The following is a 21,629-nucleotide window of genomic DNA, read 5'->3' on the forward strand; positions in this document are numbered from 1 at the left end:
AGAAGCATGAATGGTCCCCAGGACTATTTGCAACTGAAACGCATACATATATACATACACATACATATTTAATCACCCACACAAGTACACACATCAATAATCTTTTGTGTCACAAGTGATCAACAAGAGGCTCACAACAGTCACTATACAAGGCACTTTACATCTATGGTGAGTCACACAGTTACTAGTCTTGCTCCACACCCACCCAACTGGGCGGCAGCTTTACAGTCATGTGCATACATTACCTACAGTAAGGAAATTTTGGATACTTCGCTAAGATTTCGGGCAGCACATCATTATGAATGAAGTACTTACACATTTCTTAGACAGTATTGATGGTGTTATCTCTAAATTCCGCGATTTTTTCACATTCCATTATATAATGACGCAAAGTATACGAATAGTTCTGCTGACAGAGTTTACATTTAGTCAAATCTACATCAGCAGATGTTACAAATTCCCAGAGGTACTTGTAGCCGAGCCTAAGCCTAGCAGTGGTAACATCTAGAAGTCTGCTAACATTATTGGATGACCCACAGACGTGCGGTTCTTCCTACATAATAGAATGATGATAGATGGAGTACCTGGTGTGAATTTGGCAGAAAAACAGCAAAAAATACAATTTGGTCGACAAACAGCATACATCTTATTATTACAAATACAATACAATATACAAATACAAATGATGCAAACTTGTTAATCTAGTATACTAGTTAATCTAGTTAATAAAATACTATTAATGCAAACTTGTTAATCTTGACAAATATAATGAATCCTATGATTAGCTCGTTAGCTAATATATCATCATGACAAATGGGGGACTTTTGACAACTCGTCGGCTTTCAGCTAAATGAATTGTGGGGTTCAGTCCCTGAGCCCATTATGTGCCTCTGTAACCCTTTCCACTACCGCCCACAAGATGGGTATGGGGTGCATAATAAATGAACTAAACTAACTAACTCGTCGGCTTTTTGTCCACATCGAGACCACTGTGGGTATATTGGCTCGCAGGTAAATTCGGGTAAATTTAATAATCCTGATATCTTACCATTTTGGGAAAAATATAAAATGTAAGTTCTAATTTTCAGCCGCCGTTGTTGTGACTTATTGTCTTCGTAAGACGTCTATGGTCTATTCAAGAGTGACTGTTATCATAGATGCCATCACTCCATGAGGCAGGTATGCGGTCATCAATTACGGATGAATAATGCGATAAGGAAGTGTTGAAGATCTGAGAATACTGCACTGTGAAGGAGAGAAGTATAGCTCTCTACCAGATCCATGTATACATATATAATGTATACATGACCCACCAGAATGCATTGGTGTATTTCTATATCAAGAAGGACAAAAATCTTTTGATCCGAAGGTGTTCGAACAAGTTATAAATGCGACTTTAATTGACTAATGAGTGTCTCGGGTTGTCTCTTCGGATAAAAATAGGCATTTGATCAATCGCGTGCTCTTGTAGTAATGAAATATTAGGAGTTGTGTTAATAATTCTTGTTTTATATTGGGGTTGGAGTGAGTATTAGTAAGAGTGTGTGCGGAGGAGTGCAGGGGTCGGGAGGCTGATGACGTGGGTGTTGTGAGGCCTGCAGGAAGCGACCCAAACACTGCTACAGGGAAGAAGCCATCGCTGTTTTCCTGGACGAGGGCGACAGCCATGGCCAGTTTCAACGAGGATGGGCTGAAGAAGAAGCTGGATGACCTGAACATGTCGCAGCAGTCCATCCAGACGGTGTCGCTGTGGCTCATCCACCACAAGAAGCACGCCCACACTGTTGTCAATGTCTGGTATAGGGAGCTGGTCACTGGTGAGTACTCTACTCTACTCACTCGCTTCTGTGCCGCCTCTCGACACTTACCTTGTTGCTCCTCTTGTCACGACACCACCCTCGTCACAATGCTTGACGTGTCATGTTACTTCTGTCACGTTACTTTGCTGGTCACTCGCTTGATCATGGTGTCACTCATCACACTCGCCACTCATCTTGTTGCTCCTCTTGTCACAACCCTCTTGTTGCAATGCTCTAATTGTCACTGACTTGATCTTCACCCAACATCTAACAGCACTCGGTCATGCTTGTCACGTGTTCCACAGCACCACAATCTCTTGCCACTTAATCCTCTCATCACATGGCACTTGCGTCTCTCATCATTCACTTCTCACTGATGACTTGCATCACAAACTACTGTCACTAACATTCTTCGCATCACTAGGTTAGTTTACTCCTATCACTGATACTCTTTCCTTCTCTAAGTCGCTTCTATCACTAATTCACTTTGTGTCAATAACTGGCTTCTGTCACTAATGTATAGTGGTACCTTCGTTTGCAAAGTTAATCCGTTCCCAGAGACGGCTCATAACCCAAAAAGAATTTTTCCATAAGAAATAATGTAAATTTAATTAATCCATTCCACACTCCCAAAAATATTTACTTCAAAATACATTTCATACATGATACACACAAATATTTTTTACTATAGTATGTACAAGTTATAGCTTACCTTTACTGATGACTCTAGTTGGCGTATGGAAGACGGAGAGGAGAGGAGGTGTTAGTGTTTGGAAGGGGAGTCCCTTTTCATTATAACATCAGGCAGTGATGACGTCTCTGGGGTACTCTCTCTCTCTCTCCTACGTTTTGCCTGCATACCACTAGGGCCTGGCTGTGGCTCTGCTTGTTTTCCACTAAGAACCTTTCCATAGAGACTTGTTTTTCCTCTATGGTCATCCTCACATGTGTTTTCTTAGGTTCAACCTTACCACTGACTTTCTTGGGACCCATGGCATGGGATATAATAATTACTTTTATTTTTGTGAAAAAAAAACTGAAAAAATGAAATTCTTTACAAAGAATTCAAACACGATTATCACTACTGTACGCAGGAAGCCTTGTTAAGCTGATGTGCGGTTGCCCGTTCCACAAGGAACCATGCGCTTAGTCAATCCATAGGTGTATCAACAAACTCACAGCTCGAGGCAAAGCTCGAAACCGAATTGAATTTTACAACGAAATTTAACCCAAAAAATTCATAAATAGGGGCATTCGTAAGCCGAGGTTCCACTGTACTTATGTTTTGGGTCAAATTGGCCTTTTGTAATTAACTTTTAATGTAAAATAATTATTTTTATTTCTATTTTGAAATTAAACTTAAAAAAAAATTGATCACTGCACTGATTGTGGAATGCAAGTTATATGATCCTTAGTTATGCTGTATCTAAATTATGACAACCTGCCCCTATGGACCCGAACTAAATACAGTATGTAGATCCAAAATCTGTTAGACAAGAGTTCATTACTCAAACTATAATTGAATTATTTTTCCAATATGGACTGTTTTCCAAAATAACGTGGAACTATTAACATAGCATATCCTAACTGAGCCATACTGAACATAGCCTTTACCTAAACCTAGTCCACCTGGCAGCTGGGTGGACAGCGCTTCGGATTCGTAGTCCTGAGGTTCCGGGTTCGATCCCCGGTGGAGGCGGAGACAAATAGGCAAAATGTTTCTTTCACCCTGATGCCTCTGTTACCTAGCAGTAAATAGGTACCTGGGAGTTAATTAGCTGCTACGAGCTGCTTCCTGGGGTGTGTTACAAAAAAGGAGGCCTGGTCGAGGACTGGGCCGCAGGGACACTAAGCCCCGAAATCATCTCAAGATAACCTCGAGATGTAAGAAGATATACCTAACCAAACATAACCAACTGTAAGCTAACTTGATCAAATCCAGCCTACCGTAGTCAAACCTGTTTAGAAAGGCATTACAAACTAGGGCGTTAGTTATTATAGGGCTGAGTCATTATAATACTCTTATCTCCTGCCACTAACTTCTGTCAAAGCTCATTTTTTTTTTATTACTAATGCTCTCTCCTATCCCTGTGCAAATGTGCACTCTCTCCTATCCCATTACTTGGTTTAAATTAACCTTAACCCATTTGTAAAGATATTTGTTAGGCTAGTGGGCAAAAATCACTAAAGCTTGAAGTAAAGATGTGTGTTTTGATGGATCATAATGACTGTGACTTGGGGAGCATCTGTGGGGAACCAGTCTAGAAAAGGAACTTTTCACTACAGATCCCTTTATTTTTTCTTCAATACTCTTTTGGCTTGACTCTGCAAATGCCTTCTTACTCCATGAAAGTGAGAAGCAAATTAATGGTGATAATGATAACTGTAAAGTACAGAACGTTCTCTTAATCCACTGAATACTTTATGATACTTTATCTATACTGTATGTGTAACTATTATTGATTTAAGTTGGAGTCTAAATTCTCTTTTATTCCCTAATTTCAGCAACTGATTCTCGCAAACTGACATTCATGTACCTGGCAAATGATGTGATACAAAACAGTAAGAAGAAAGGCCCAGAATACAACAAGGAGTTTGGGAACAAACTGGGAAAAGTATTTGAGCATCTAGGTGGCCTACGCTTGGACGAAAAATCTTTGAGGGGCCTCAACAGACTGTTGAACGTGTGGGAGGACCGAGTCGTATTTGATGCAGATCATATCAAGACGTTCAAAAAAAATCTAAGTAAGCTCTCTATACAGGTACCCCGATATATACAGTTGTTCAAAGGTTGCATATATTAAAAACTTTGTTTCTATTCATTTCTTAACAAATAATTATAATGTCATTGTACATACAAGTATATACAGTAGGTGGATATGGTGCACTAGCCTTCCTTCAGCTACAGAACTATACTATTGGATATGTCAACAGTGCAATGAATTAGACCTCTTAAATTTAAAATAACTACACATTTGCAAATATAGTTACAAACACTTTAGTATTGTCTTTGCCATTGATAACAACAAATAAGCAGACGAGGAGTCACAATAACGGGGCTTAAATATGTTGACCAAACCACACACTAGAAAGGGAAGGGACGACGACGTTTTGGTCCATCCTGGACCATTCTCAAGTCGATTGTGGTTAGGGAAGGAGGCGAAGACAATAAATAGGCAAGAGACAGGTGAGGAGAAGGAAATCTTTGAGGAAGAAAAAGCAAGGCAAAAGGTACAATAGGAAAGGTGTAATAAAGGGGATAGCAATAGGAATAAGAAAGGGATCATAAGAGAAAACAAGGGAAAGAAAAATAAAGAAAGGTAAATGGAAGTGTAAGCTTATGTTTGGTCCCATTTATTAGAAAGTTTAGAGCATTTGAGTTTATACTGTGAAAGGGAAGTCAACAGCAACAAAGCCAGGACTCGAGTTCATGTTGGGTATGTTGTGTATCAGAACCGATTCAACAAGACGGCGTCTGTGTAAAGTAGAGGCAGGAAAGATTATTTTGGAGGAAGACCAATCAATTAACAACAAATAATTTAGTAATACCTGTAGTGGCTATTGTCACTACAGTACTTATTAGGAAATCTGACAGTAACCACTAACATAATTCCCATTTGCTGCATAATCCCCATTATTATTAAAAACCCTTATATTTACAAGGTTTTATTTTGACTATTGCAATCATTTGCCCTATAAGGTAAGACCTGATGTGCCATCTGGATATGGATTATGACAGCCAAGCAGGTGACATTCTAAGCACTGGCACCAGAAGGAACATTTCAATTGGTCTGTGTAGGGTCCTTGAAGGTGCAAAGAGGTCACTGGAGATGAGCTCAGTCTAGCCTGAAATGATTGACAGAGGTGCATTCAATACAAATTTGGCTATATAAGAGTTTTCTACTCTTGACACGTGACTGCCGAATGAGATCTCGACATAACAGCTCACAACCTTAGTTAGAGCTTACCTTGAGGTGGTTCTGAGGGTCAGTGTCCCTGCAACCTGATCACTGATCAGGCCTCCAGTAGACAGTCCATGAGTCTGGGGCCGAGTGCCTATGTACTCGGCCCCGGGTACAATTCAACCCGGGGGCTGAGTGCATGGGCAGGCATGTTGTCGATTTCTCTTTCAAAATCTGCAGCGTTCATATTGATATCAGAAATTTTTTCGGGTTTTGGATATCACACATGAAGAAGCTGTTCAGATCTTCCACTTTCATGCTGTTTATTGGGGTGCTAAACATGTCCTCATACTGCTGTCTTAGGATTTCGCTAATTTCTTTGTCATTGGCTTTGCCAGGCTTGGGAGAACAACTCCTTGAACCCCATCCAGGTACCATGATGGTTTGAAATGTAGTCAGCTATCCAATAAATGCATAAAATAATTGTTAATATTCTCGTGGAACTATCTTGCTTTTTCCCACAAGAAACCATCCTTGCATTGGCCCTGTGTAATATTTATCTCGTGGCTGCTTGTACTATTCCCACACTGCGCCATCAAAACTTCATTTTACCCTGGCTCAATACTTCTCTCTTGGCAAAGGTTGTAAACTTTTTTTCACTTGTTATTTTGGGATTACTGTGAAGTGGGAGGTTTAGATAATATGATTCAGCTACTGTATATTAATAAGTGAAAAGAAGATTCCTTAACATACATAATGTCTCTAGATTTAATACAACTATTCCTTACTGTTAATATGTCAAGTGATATTATAGCGAACTGTATAAAAGATGGTGAACTTCAATTTGCATTAAATATATTTTCTCCTATTTTCTATTCTAGATAAAGGAAAACAGAAGGAGAACACTCCCAAAAAGCGAGAAATAAGTGGTAAGTATTATTTGCTAATACAGTACAGTATTACCCTGGCTTAACTTTTTGCACCAGCCTGCCTTGTCTATCTTTGCATCAGCTTCCCTCACCCTTCCTTTCCTGCTTTAGATGTGATCTTCATTTAGCTGTGCTAGACTAAATATTAATGTCTTAAAACACTTTGCCTGGCTTGGCGGGCCATCTGCAGTGCACTGCAAGGTAGGCCGGGCATTGCCCATGAGTGCACAACCATACTCCAATGTTTATACGCTTTCCAGTTTTCTCGCCTCGATTGTCGTGCTACATTGTTAATTTTGGCATCAAATTGTTTGCAATAGAATGCTCTAAAAGGATATATGCATATAAAGTCAAATAGAACAACATTACCGTGGATGTCACGAGTGTGGTCATGAAAACAATTAGCCTCCCGATGGGTGGCCACCCATGGAGCGGTATTGTGATGCCACATGGGGTATACAGAGAATGGGAAGACCGTGCTCATTTCAAAACAAGTCCCATAATAATCGGACAATAAATGGAATTTTTACAAATATTTTAATTGTTGACGGCATTAAAGTCATGTCTTGCATGATGTATAGTGTTGTAATGACTGCGAGAACATTATCACCAAACCAAAGTGTTAATCCTGTTGATGAGTGTTCACTGCTTTCTCCAAGTTTATTAAATTGTCTGGGTTTAGTCCCTCATTAGCTATCTTTACCTTACTTCACCTGCACGAATAGAACTGTGAATGCACAAGGCTCCTGGTGACAATCTCAGCACTGGGGGTGACTTGAGTCGAATATTATACTTATTGTGCATTAAATTTATTTTGTTCCCGTTTTGTATTCTAGATAAAGGAAAACAGAAGGAGAACACTCCCAAAAAGCGAGAAATAAGTGGTAAGTATTACTGTACAGTATTTGCTTATTTCTAACTAGCCATTGTTTCATCTCGGTAGTGGGTGTCAGATCGGCCAACTAGAGGTAAACTGTTTATAAATTCAGTATAAAGAGAAACTTCAAACTTTCATTCTCCTTCAAAGTAGTGTTTGGAGCCACCAAATAAAACTTTGAAAGAAGCTGATTCCCCCACATTCCTGACTAGTCCCATCACCTGATCAACCTGAGGAATGGGATAAAAGAATATCCCACTTTCTCACTTAGCACAAATGCAGATACTGTACACTTAATAGATCCCTGGCTAAGACGTTTGCACCTAAAACAAATACACCCGGTACCTGTAAAGTTAACTGACTCAGCCCCTACAGAAGAGGAAGGCTGCTGTGCATAGCTCCTCCCTCCTTCCATTGCTGATTTTTTAGGGTTACTGCTTATGTTGACATTGGATTCTATCACCAGCTGCTGGCAGTATTTTCAGGTCCAGGGGCTTGTTTTGAACGTTATACTTCCTAGTCAGACATTATATAAGTTGGATATGCTTTTCCAGGCACTTGGGCTGTGGATGCTCTTTGAATTCCACATCCGTTTCTTGTTGACTTTACACACCCAAAAGGGTTAAGCCTCAATAGGAGTAGGCTAAGGGGGGTGATACCAAGGAGTACTAGTTCGTTCAGAAATACAGTAGTACATTGAATATAATGAAACGCTCCTTTCTGGGCAGCACTTCAATAGCTTTCCCCATCTTTACACACAGAAATCACAATTGTGTGATGCATCATATGAACAAATTTACAAAGGCCGTGACGAGGATTCGAACCTGCATCCGAGAGCATCCCAGACGCTGCCTTAATTGACTGAGCTACGACATGGTCAAAAGGAGTTGAAACCGAAGTTCTACTGAATTTACTGGATCCTGCAACCTCTCCGAGGCACAAACCAGGGTTTTGCGCAACTCCTCCCATGCACTCGAGCTATGTCAATAGACCGCCGTTCTCCCTCTTCGCCCTTACTTCATTATACCCTGGTTGTAAAACCCTGGTTTGTGCCTCGGAGAGGCTGCAGGATCCAGTAAATTCAGTAGAACTTCGGTTTCAACTCCTTTTGACCATGTCGTAGTTCAGTCGATTAAGGCAGTGTCTGGGATGCTCTCAGACACAGGTTCAAATCCTCGTCACGGCCTATGTGGGTTTGTTCGTTAGATGCATCATGCATTTGTGATTTCTGTGTGTAATGAAGCAAGGGCGAAGAGGGAGAACGGCCTATTGACTTAGCTCGAGTGTATGGGGGGAGTTGCGTAAAACCCTGGTTTGTGCCTCGGAGAGGCTGCAGGATCCAGTAAGCTCAGTAAAACTTCGGTTTCAACTCCTTTTGACCATGTCGTAGCTTTATCGATTAAGGCAGCGTCTGGGATGCTCTCGGATGCAGGTTCGAATCCTCGTCACGGCCTTTGTGGATTTGTTCTTTCCCCATCTTCCTCGTGTTTACCAGTGTCGGGAGAGCACTGGGTCTCGAGTGTGGTGGCCTCTTTTCCTGACTGGAGTTGGTCTGGCTGCCACCTGTTGGCATTTTATTATTATTATTATTATTATTATTATTATTATTATTATTATTATTATTATTATTTTCTACCACAGACGTGGCCAGACATTTACAATGCTAACTAACATATATACATTTTCTTCTGTCCTCCATGGACAGGGTGAGAGATTTGTCAAACATACAGTTCAGAGATTTACTGAACAACCACATAAGATGATCGTAGTGCTTTTAAAATGTTAGGCTAAGCTATATACGTAAATACATAGATACACAGATTTTTGGCAGTGGAGGTAGATAGATTAGTGGAGGATTAACTTAAATTTAAGAGATTTCTATTATGATTCAGTGTTTTCAAACTATTTGGAGGGAGGCTAAGTTTTTTTAGAAATCTCTATAATTTTTGTTACGGTTGATCTTGGTTGTGGGTTTATCTCTTACCCTTGCAGGCTTCCTTTAATATGAAGGGGACAGAATGACTGGAAAAGGCACGTGACCCTGATGTACTGAGATTGTAAATATGCTAGGTTCCTGGTGACAGTGTCTTATTTGTATATACACTATATACTGTATATACTACATACTGTATACTTATTGTCGAAACCTTTATATAGCTAAAGTGAGATCTCGCTATCTAGCCATATAAAGGTTTCTAATATTGTTCGTTTTATCAATTACTGCATTATGCATTTGTCAGTCATTGTACTTTACTCTATATATACTGGTATTTTTTGTTTACTACCTCCTTTGCTTTATTGTAAGCAACAAAGCTTCACTTGATAATGTAAGCATGGATAAAATTATCCATGCTTCTAATTGCAATGCAATTATTTAATACTATATGCATAATGTCCTTTCCAATTGTTTTATTATTTTTTTTTATTTATTTTTTTTTATTTTAAGATATTTCTTTCCCTTTGAAACTATTTCTTGCCTCCACCAGGGAAAGTTGATACGCCAGTTAGCAAAAAGCGACGCGACAGTACCAGTGAAGTGACGACACCCACAACACCTGAACCCAGGGAGCGTAAAGAGAGTGAAGGAGAGCTGAGTCAATTTGCTGTGTCGCCCCAATCCTCCACACCACCATGCGATCCTCCCGAGCCTGAGCAATTGATTGAGGCCCTCCAGGTACTTCCAGTGAGGTGTTTGATGTTTGAATTACTATATAATTTCATTATCTTACAAACCTACACAATGAAATCATGAAAACATGATATACTGTATTTGAGAGAATATTGACGTTGTACGATGTTATCAAACCCGCATCCCTAACTTCTGAGTTAAGGATGCGATTTGTGATTGTAGTGGTTGAGATTACTTTTACCTGAGGGTCATCATCTCTCTAGTGGCCTCGTCGAGGACAGGAAGCCAGTGGCTTGTCACGGGTTCCATCCACCCATTTTTTTCTGATTTCATCCAACTGCAGTAATGTCTCGGCAAGATGTCCTGGCAAACTGTGTACTGTATTTATTAAAGTATGTCATTTTTATTTAAATATAACAAGTCTTTAGAGAGTTTTTGCACTTAGGAGCAATGGAAAATCTGGGTAAATGCATACTGGACAGTGTAGCATGCTAGCTAAATCTATTGATTTATATTTGTTCATTGGGCAATGGTCTAATGTTTGTGTTATACTGAAGATGGTTAACTTTCCTGGTTGTAGGGAATATAAATGTTCTTGTGTGGTGTTCCATTCACCTTTTACGTGCATTTTGCTTACATAGTTTTATCCATTATTTTCCTTTGCAGGAATTAGAAAATGCAGCCACATCCGATGCTCTCATCCGCGAGAAGATTGCCAATCTTCCTGATGAAGTGTCGGATGTAAACCTTCTTAATAAACTGCAAGGTACTGGAATTTGTTGTTGTATTATCATTAGTACTACAAATTGTAAGTACTAGTCAAAATAATTTTGTATATAGAGAAACAGGGTTGGGAAGTTTAGGGCATTTGTATGTTTTTCAGTTTATAGCAATCCTAAAATTTTAACCAAGATCAACCAAGTTCTTAGGGCTGATATTTATGGGATCATAAGAACATAAGAATATAAGAATAAAGGTAACTGCAGAAGGCCCATTGGCCCATACGAGGCAGCTCCTATTATACAAAGATTAATCAAAGATTAATCCCTGTACTCATGGCATAGCCAGGCAGGACTTGGCCTAAATGCGCCAAGGCAGTTTGTAAGCAAATCCATGATTTGATTGCTAGTTCATAAAAAGGAGCTGGGAGTTGCACAGGAACATATATATCTACCTGGCAGTGATGGCATATATTCAGGACCAGCACAGGTGGCTTCTTTCCCAGAGACTCGTGATAATTATACTGTATGTCAGTATAATTATCGCATACTATGGCTCCTGCAAGAGAGCTATAATATGAGATTTGATGTATAAATATATGCTGTCTGGTGGCCTGGTGGACCAAACTCTCTCAAGTAGAGCCTGACCTCGGGCCGGGCTTGGGAAGTAGAAGAACTCCCAGAACCCCATCAAGCAGGTATCAAGCAGGTGTTGTAGTATTGATTCCATGTGTCCTGCCTAATTGTGCCGGTATTGTGACAATGTATAGAATAGTACAGTATAGGGAATTGCTATGAATTAGGAGTAGCAGAATAAATTTGTTCAGAAATTGACTTTCCCCAATTCCAAAGTATAATTGTCGAGGATCTCTATTTCACTTATACTGTACTGTAATGTACCATGATGTATGTTTGGCTTTATACCTGGAGTTTTCCCCTTTACCTATACTATTTTTAATTTGCACTGGATAAGAGATGGAGAATGCATTTATGTATTGACTTGAAACTGTAAATTCGTTTGTAGGGTAGTGCAAGGAAAATCCATTTGATGCTTGGGCTAGTTACCTCACTGGCAGAATTCATTGTGTGTTGGGCAGGGGGTGATCAATATCTTGAAAACATGTCAGCTTAGCTGCACCAAACTTTCTACCGGCATGGCATAGTATCAAGGAAAAATCCCTGTATTTAGGGTTGCAATAATACCCCAAAAAGTTTTACAATATGTGCTATTATGTGTTTATTACAAAGGCCATTAAAGGAATTGAACTAAAATAAGAATTTTGTCCTAAACCAAACCATTTATGCTCTAGTCATCATCATAAACCTAATGGTTTTAAATACAGTTTTTAATTTTTTCACAATGAGAGAATTTTCTCTTGTTTCTGGATCCTATCTTAGAATCCAATTCTGTGAATTTCTTCATATTTCTTCATAGGTTTTACTAAAGTGTTAAAGTGTGGCATTATTCAGAATATAAATTTATACCCTTCTGGCCAGAACTCCAACCAAATATCTAAATTGGTGTCAATAGGTAAAATAGTGCCTGGATGTAAGTTCCCTAGTCCACCATCTTCCCATTGTGACCTAATCTCCCATTCCTTTTCACACACCCCAGCCACAACAGCCATATATACTGCTACAGCCACACCTATCTCTACAGCCACCACAGCAGCAACAACTTCAGTCACATCCATCACTACAGCAACATACAAACACAACCTCAATTACCACAATCACTACAATGTCCAGTATAACCAGTCACCACCTTCACCACATTAAAGCCACTTCTACAACCATTATCACCACACTATAACACAATTACAATAATTATCACTATAACCATAACTATGCATTTTACATCCTCCTACCTAACCTTTTCCCACTATCACCTCTCCCCTTACACCACCTCCATGCCTATCCCTTGCCATCACCATAGTTGTGGATTTTACTGTTTATGCAAATAGTATGGCTAAAAGAGAATAGTTTCTTGTGCATTTGGACGTGAAGCAATGGAAAATACTTGCTGGGAAAATGTACGTGTGTGTGTGTGTGTGTGTGTGAGAGAGAATGTCTAAATGCTGCACGAGATAACTTAAAATGTATTGGCATTGTCAGAATATTTCCCCACATATGTAATACAGTACAGTACAGGTATATGAATTATCGTCGCATCTTGCATCCAGTTGGCTTATTCGGAGATGACGTGTCACTTGTAAGGGAAAAGCATCATCTGCAAATAGTTTATTTTCAACTTATTTTTTTTCTCATTTTCAGCATATTTGTCTATATTAATCCTTTTTCTTTAAACTCTTATTCAGTGTAAAGAAAGCATTTTGATAATTTATTTTTGGCATGTAGATCTGGCTGCTGGACGAGCTCTGTGTGAAGAGGTAGAAGAGGCATTATCTATGCTTGAGGCATATAACAAACGCCTGTCAGAGGAGATGGAGGCAAGAAAAGCTGTGGCTCGCATGCTGCATGATTACATAGCTTACCAAAAGGATTTGCTAGCACAAGCAGAGGAAACATTAGAGGTGAGGAAAGTAATTTGTGTGATTATTTATATACAAGAATTCGTTGGAAGTACCATGGAAGCAAACATTAAGAATGGTGCGCACCTGTTCTTAAAAAAGTGTACCAACAGCCTCGGTCACAGGCGTTTTGAACCGAACTATGGCTTATGACGCCAAACTAGTATGGCAATGGCAGCTTGGATAGCTTCAGGGAGCCTCCGGATAAACACCTTCAGAAAATGGCGTTTTATTACATTCAATGCGTTTTTTTTAGGAACACTTCAATTTCCTTGCACCATCAGAATGTCACAATAAAAGCCGCACAGCACGGAGGTTAAAGTGCGTTGTCTTCTAATTTTTCAAAAAAATTAATTTAAAAATAGGACTGAGGAATATCAGACATCTGGAAATGGTTTAAAATGTATCCTTGGTTCCCATTTCGGTTCCCACCTTTGCATAAACTGTGCTGAGAAAATATTGAAGCCATATGACGTGATTGAACCTGCATACCAAAGGAGTTTAGGTATTTAAGCAGGTTCGATCCCATCATACATATTCAATATCTTCTCATAGACATAACATGTAATTTTGATTTCACTCTGCATATTCAGTATTGTACAGCATTTCTTCTCATATTAATGCATAGTAACTAAAAGTACAGTACATTGTTGTCATATATAGCCCTTAAGTCCATGATACAAATATAATGAAGTGAAGCCAGTATAGACAAGCAACATCTGGAATGTTTCTGCAATTGAACTTGATAAATTGGCAGTAAAACAAAATGTAGGAGATCTGTATTAGGTGTTCAACTTGTTTAAAGTAAAATGGAAGAAAGCCTATCTACTGTCTAAATTCAATTTAAGGTGATATCTGTAGATTGGAAAAATTTCTGGATATATATGATAACCTTTTTAGATGGTTTCTACTATTAATGGCCAGATATTCAGAAGTACAAAATTACGTTAAGTTAGTTTATATTTTCCTTACATTATTGGGTCTATGGTCTTTACTAGTAATTTACTATGGTCATTCGGAGTTACAGTACAGTAATTATGAGAGTTGACATAGTAGGCCTCAGTGTAGGATAACCATGACTTTTATTACAGCAATAAGTTCTTGTATAACTATCCCTAAAGATAATGTATATTTTTATATACAGTACTGTGTATTTTTAACTGTATGATTTATGTCTCGATAGTTTTAATAAAATCCTGATTTTTTTTTTTTTTTTTTTTTGCAGGAACATCGACAAAAACAGGGAAAAGTTAAAAAAGTGAGAGAAGAACTAAAGGCTCATTTGCAAAATTTGCCAGATATATCCAAACTGCCGAATATTAGAATGGGTGGGCTTGCTCCTCTACCATCAGCAGGTGACCTATTCACGTGATCCACCCACACGCACGACTGAACTCGGCAGTGTTGTGAATATTGTGATATGATTGGATGAACTCTGGAAGGTAGGGATATTTTCCTAGTGGTCTGAGAACTCCATCTTAGTATCAGCATTGCAGAGTTTGTCTCCGTGTGTTTAATGATCCATCCTTGAAAAGGACCACATACATATTTCTCGGGGACAAAGAAAACAGTATGTAATGTTTAAATGTAACAATGACCATGGTCTGCATATTTTTTATGTTATTTGAAAAAAAAAAAACTCCTTTGCTACTTCACAGAAAATGTGCGGTAACCACTCGAGGTAAAACTTTATTTTTTAAGATTTTCCTTCTTTCTGTAATTTAAAAAACTGTGTGTATATAAAAACCATAAATTTATAAATAAATTGTTCATTATTTACACAAAATTATGGAAACCATGAATGATTTTTAAGCATTCAAGAGACTTTAAAATATTTGTATTCAAAATGGTAGGTTTTGTTGTGTTTAATTGCCTTATTTTATGTTTTGTTTGCAGCTTCCTGTGCAATATTTTGAGTGCCTCTTCAAATTGACTTTAAACTCTACAATGTTTGATTATCAAAGAAAGATTCCTATTAAAGATGGCCATTTTTAGGACCAATTTATTTATACAGTATTTTATTTAGGGTTTGACTACATAGTATTGTAACAGTAACCAAGTACTGTACTGTATTGCTGCTATTTTCAGGGGTAACCACAGCAAGTTTTCTGCTGGAACCAGTTTTGATTAAAAAAAAAAAATTACAAAATTAAATAGCTCGCATTAATATAGTATTAGATAAATCAATTCAAATGAATCATTTGGATACCTTAAGAGTTTGGTAATACAGTGTGAAGTTGGATTATGGTTTGCTATTGTTAGGGACAGGAATCCTGTTAGGATTATCAAAGTCCTCCAAGGCCAATAATGTCCCTAAGCTGCAACCCACAACGGTTGGTCAACTCTCGGGTACCTGTTTACTGCTAGGTAAAGAGAGGCATCAGGCGAAAGGAAACTTGCCTTAGCATCTCTGTCCACTGCTGGAACTAACCCTGGAATGTTTCAGTTGTGAAGTGGCTGCTGACCACTGCACTACTGGACCCATATATGGTAGGCTAGCCCAGATAGTGACAGTTATAAGAGTGTTTGTTTCTGAGGTTGGAGGCTAGACAGATGTAGTTAGCCTTGCGCAATTTTCCATGGCGAGTTATGATCATATGACAAGTGTCTTAGGGTGGTTGGGGTTGACCTTTGTACCCTTCTTGAAGTAGAATTGACTCCTATTGCAACAACCAATGACTCCTGTGAAGTCTGAAATGTGGGTTTGATTGTCTATAGTATTTGCAAACAGATTTTCCTGTTATTGATATTGTTGATTCAATATTGATAAAATTGATTCATCACTGATTCAACATTACTCAAGCATGTTTTGCCCACTGAGAAAGAGAATGTGCGAGAAGGAAGGAGGGAGCACTGGAGATAGAGGAGGGAGGGAGAGTGATATCTAGCTCTTTATGCCCTGCTTCCGCTTCCTAGCCATTGATACCTGGCAAGCAAAATTACCTCTCTCAAAATTAATGCTTTCATCATATTCTTTCTTAAAGTTGTTGGTGGAATTGCCTCGCACAACCTCAGATAAGAGTCGGCTCAACATAACCAGGCTATACAAAAATTAAAACAGCAGGTGATATCACAAAGTAAAAACATATTGAGAGGAATAGGTGAAGAGGATACAGTTATTGTTCTCCAGACGAGGGAGGGGCAGGATAAGAGGACATGATTGGAAAGACAGACGAGCTGGAGAAATGTAATGAATGGGCTTCGAGCAGAACTCATAGAAGGTACCTCGGTATACACCTTCAGGAGCAAATATGATGGAGCATTAGAACATCAATAAGTGTATATGCTGGCAGTGGTTGGTGACATGATTGTAAATTGATTGGCAGTTCATGCTCTAAGGAAAATGAGTAGAGTAAGGTTAAACACGAGTTGTGGGACGGGAAAACTAAACCTGTTAACAAGGAGTAAAAAATAGATATATTATAAGGGTAAATAGCCAGGCATCCTTTGTGTGCATATATATATATACAGTACATGTATGTGCTTAGCTAGTTGTGTATATTGGAAGAAAACCCAAGCTCTAGTGCCCTACCTCTTAACCATTATAATTATTCTTTAAGCTGTGAAGAGTGGTTGCTTTCTTAAGTTCTTCATTACACTTGTTTACCACTCATTGTTTACCCCTTCATTAATCAATAAGAACTCTCTTGACCCCAGGATTTGAACCCTCACTGCCCGGGATCACCCCCTGGTGTACAGGGTACTATAACCACAACAATGATCGTCTATAAGGATTGGTTAGTCCTGGAGCTTATTAACTAAGCTCCATGATTTACCTAGCAGTAAAATAGGTACCTGGGTGTTAGCCAGCTGTCACGGGCTGCTTCCTCGGGGTGGAGGCCTGGTCGAGGACCGGGCCGCGGGGACACTAAATGCCCCGAAATCATCTCAAGATAACCAAGATATCCCCCGACAACACTTGTGGTGCAATTTTAGGTAGTCTTTCATAAATTTCTGGAGAATGCATCGGCTTCACTAAACTTAGAATGCAGCCTTTGTGTCACAGTTGTAAGCTCGGTATGGGCCCATGCATGTGCCAGAGTTTGATGAAAAGATTATGCCTAAAATTGCACCATGAATGTTGTCAGAGGTTGATTAGTCATGAAGCTTAGTTAATAAGCTCTAGGACTACCCAATTCTTATAAATGATCATTAGTGTTGTAGTTATAGTACCTTGTACACCAGGGATAATCCCAAGCAGCTGGGGTTCGAATCCTGGTTGGGTCAAGAGAGTTCTTAGTGATACAGTAATGTGTATATATATATATATATATGCACACAAAGGATGCCTGCCTATTTACCCTTTATTTACAGTATTTATTTATTTATAAACAGTATACAGTACATGTATATTTATTTGTTAACAGGCTTAGTTTTCCCTTCCCACAGCTCATGTTTAACCTTACCTCTCTCATTTTCCTTAGAACATGAACTGCCAATTAGTTTACACCCAGGTCCCCAGTTACTGCAACAAGGGCTAACAGTTAAGGATCAGTGCAAAATCAATTCTTTCGGGCCAGGGCTTGAACCCAGACAAAATACCTTGCAGGGTGAGTGAACGAGGAATGAGGGAAGAAAATAGAGGAGGGACGACGGAAAGAGAGAAATGGGGCATTTACATACTGTATGGTATATAAGAATATATCATAATGTTGTTTCATGGGATGGGCCAGTTTAGGAGACCTGGGATACCTTCCTTGATTTTCAACACACTGCAATAGATCTGATTTGATTTGATCTCGTGCAGTTAACCATGTGTGCATGAGGCATTATTAAATGACAGCTCGTTTAATCACTGGTTGGCGGGTGTTTTTTTTACGTGACACCTGATTGTTTCCTGCCTCTGATTATCTTGACAATCATATCATCCACTTAATAAACCTACTAATATTACCCGCCTACATGGTCTGGGGTCTCAACATAGTGACAACAACGTGTTGCTGAATCTATGACAATCATAATTTTTAGCTTTGTGCATATACCTCATAGAAATTATTTAAACATTGTAAAATTGTATTTATTGATAAGTATTGATTAAATTGTCTAAGAGTTTGGTCATTACAAATAATTCTTGTAAATTCTGGGCATTAGCTAGCAGGTGCCAGGTAGCAGCACTATGCAAATTTTTCATTTTGCTCCTGTAAGTACAATACAGTCGGCCCTCATTGTACTCAAGGGCGTACCTGGAGGTCTTATCCAGAGATGGGTTCAGAATTTCTTCTACTCCTCAAGCCTTACAGCATTCACAAAAATCCTCATGCAAATCAAAGTAATTTTTGTGGGAAAATAGGTATGCATTACAATGACCACCAAAATACATTTGTTTCCACTCCGCTTGATAAAATATCAACCTGAACATTATTTCTAAAATATTATTTCCACACACAAACATAGTACTGTACAGTACATAACGAAGATGAAGTGTAGAATGCTTGATGTATAGAATGATGCCAGAATGTATGTACAACACATGACTGAAGGGTCATTAGGGTAGTGTGTGGAATTTAGTTTCACGTACGCAAACAAAAACTTGGTTTTTGCACCAGCTTAAGTTATTGCAGATCTTTCATACAATTCAGATGTTGCTACCAACACCAAAATCATGCATATGCAAATCTGTATTGACAATTCATGCAGATTGAGAGTTGACCTTGTGTAAGTATTTGAGTTGGAAAATAATTTGTTTGCATTTTTGTATATTACAGTACCGGATACAGTATGTGATATTTACTGCAGTTTTACCAACATACAATTCAGTGCTGTATAATTTAAAATTTATGTGCCAAATTTAGTCTCCGGGGGGATAACCAGATTTCGACAATTAGATCCACCAGGAGTTGACAAAAGCTTGAACATAAAATTAAGAGAACCACTTGCCTGAAAACTGATTGTTACTTAATACAGGCATCGACCTTCCAGCTGACCACCTTGAGATCAAGAGGGTTGAGAAAGAGGTGGTGGTTGACAGTGTCTGTACCTATGTCAGCAAGGAGCATGATCTGTCTGTCTGTCACTGTCTCAGGTATTATAACCAATACATTTACAGTATACCTGACATTCTAATACTGTACTGTTATATTTGCTCTTGAAGCTATACATTGAGATGGCCTTGACTGCCTCTTTAAGTACCAGTACTGTACTTTGGTATTTTTTTAAATTTTTCAGGCTTTTCCTCTGCAATTTTTAAGTTGTGGTTATTTCACATTTGGTCTTCCTCCTACTGTCATTAGATTGAGTTTCCTTAGCTTGTCCTCATAACTGTCCTGTCTTATCTCTGGCACTTGTCCCATAGTAGATCTCTGTGTATTATGTTCTGAATTATTCCTTGTACAGTATAATTTCTGAATGCTGTTATGTTAGTTTATTTTACATATGCTGCCAGTATTATTTTGTGTTCCTCTTCTGCCAAATCTGCTCTTGTATCCATCTCCAAGTCCACTTTTTTGTTTTTTTCTGACTTCTGCAGCTGCCTTTTTTTTTTTATATATATATATATATATACAATACTGTACATTACTTGTACTGCCTTTCTGGTCTATTCAGTAATTTCCACTTGTTAGGCTTGAACTTTACTAGCCATTTGTTTTTCCATAGTTGCATGTTGATTAGGTCATCTTGGATTAGATTAGATTTTATGATACATTACTTACCTTAACTATAACTTTGCCATCTTATACAAACATCATCCTGTAAAAATCCTGCATAAATCAGGAATAGTAGAAATCGAGAACTAAGCCGTGTTCCAAGACTCCACTTTCCTCCACACAGCATTTTGTCCTTCACCTTGCAATTGCCGTTTGTCAGGTTCATTCTTACGGCTCTTTGGTAATTTAAAAGGTGCAATCTACCCAGCCATTCTTTCCTGTATTATCTTGGTGACTGTCGTAGAGCATTATGGGGGGGTCATCAAGGTGCCTTGTCTCTTTTGAAGTTTATCCTCTGTGGAGGGTCTTCTTTTGGTAATTACTTTAATAAGACTCCAAAGGCTCCACAGTCTTCATTCAGATTATTTTTCCAGTACAGTACAGGGAATACTTATAGGTTCTTTCCTTTCCTGAATATTGCTAACTTGTTTGCAGTTTTTCAGATTTCTGCAAATACAGTACCACTACTTTATGAATGTCATATTTCAGACTTTTAATTATGATGTGACATTGTTTTCCTGCTGCTTCTTAGGTAGTGATACTGGATATGTCATATTGTAGTGGTCTGGTAAGCTGCCAAAACCTCCCACTTTCCGAAATAAACAACACTAGAAACTATTTCCTCATTTTTACACACATGTGACTTGGCTATCTTAAATCATGTTTACTGTATGTGACAATATATGGTAAACTCGGTCATTTAACAAGTACAGTACTTGCTTGCTTACAGTACTTGTTTCACTTTGTGATGCAGTGCTGTATTAAGAATAGGTTTATGGTATTTCAAAAAGAATGCAAGTATTCAGCACCAGCTGTGTCACTTGAATTGTGGGTGGAAGAGGAACCCTGGAAACACAAACCGTAACTGTCTCTATTTTCCGCTTGTTACAACTTGAAATAAAGTCGTTACATCTTGGCTTAACGTGTTTATGACGTATTAGAATGTTGTTGCAACTTGCTATATTGGTTGGTATAACTGGTTAGATGTTAAAACTTGTTCGAACGTTGTACCAACGTCGTAGTTTCGGAGTGTGTTTGACGGGAAGTAAGTGTCGGCCACCTCCACTCTTGCCTAGTTGTGGCCACAGGAAGTAAGAGCCAGCTGTTAAGCCCTGCTTCGTAGCGCCTATGCCAGCCACCAACATGGCTGTAAAATAACCATATTTACTTACCATATTTCCATTTAATGAACCTAACCATTACTATCTCATCAAAAAGTAAAATTGAATTGTCCTATACTAATCATATTAATGGCAGAAGCTATACATAACATCGCATAATTACATGTGCATAACAAATGAGGAACTATTGACACTCTTCCTTATTGACAACAGGGAAGGAAGCAGCTCTGCCAGCCACTGCACACTTCTTTAGCTGTAAAGATATGTGTAGCTTTCAAGATTATTTATATATTTCTACATTGATGATCTCTCTTCTTTTATTTTACTTAAAATTAAACAGCATAAATAGGTTAATTGCATGAAAATACAGTACAGTTCATTATTTTAAGAACATAAGAACATAAGAACAAAGGCAACTGCAGAAGGCCTATTGGCCCATACGAGGCAGCTCCTATTTATAACCACTCAATCCCACTCA

At 38.6% G+C, this 21,629-nt stretch overlaps 1 protein-coding gene across 2 annotated transcripts; it reads left to right on the forward strand.

The window, feature by feature from the left end:
• The first annotated feature begins 1,545 nt into the window (after positions 1-1,545).
• On the forward strand, positions 1,546-15,151 carry LOC123774834 (regulation of nuclear pre-mRNA domain-containing protein 1B). Of its 2 annotated transcripts, XM_045769494.2 has the most exons (8): positions 1,555-1,817; positions 4,305-4,544; positions 6,583-6,630; positions 7,467-7,514; positions 9,994-10,181; positions 10,803-10,902; positions 13,214-13,389; positions 14,612-15,151. In XM_045769494.2, exons 1-8 carry the CDS (start codon positions 1,667-1,669, stop codon positions 14,756-14,758), a joined length of 1,098 nt encoding a protein of 365 aa, XP_045625450.2. In that variant the 5' UTR covers positions 1,555-1,666; the 3' UTR covers positions 14,759-15,151. The 2 variants fall into 2 exon arrangements, with proteins under 2 accessions (XP_069178177.1, XP_045625450.2); XM_069322076.1 differs by lacking the exon at positions 6,583-6,630 and having other exon boundaries at positions 1,546-1,817.
• Positions 15,152-21,629: the final 6,478 nt, after the last annotated feature.

This window comes from Procambarus clarkii, chromosome 10 (genome assembly GCF_040958095.1).
Source record: "Procambarus clarkii isolate CNS0578487 chromosome 10, FALCON_Pclarkii_2.0, whole genome shotgun sequence".
Classification (NCBI taxonomy): domain Eukaryota; kingdom Metazoa; phylum Arthropoda; class Malacostraca; order Decapoda; family Cambaridae; genus Procambarus; species Procambarus clarkii.

What these genes read in the sequence shown, in the direction of transcription:
- LOC123774834 (XM_045769494.2), top strand. Translation starts at nt 1,667, where the DNA reads ATGGCCAGTTTCAACGAGGATGGGCTGAAGAAGAAGCTGGATGACCTG. An exon ending in GTATAGGGAGCTGGTCACTG is followed by an intron (nt 1,818 to 4,304) that starts GTGAGTACTCTA and finishes CCCTAATTTCAG; the next exon opens with CAACTGATTCTCGCAAACTG. An exon ending in CAAAAAGCGAGAAATAAGTG is followed by an intron (nt 7,515 to 9,993) that starts GTAAGTATTACT and finishes TGCCTCCACCAG; the next exon opens with GGAAAGTTGATACGCCAGTT.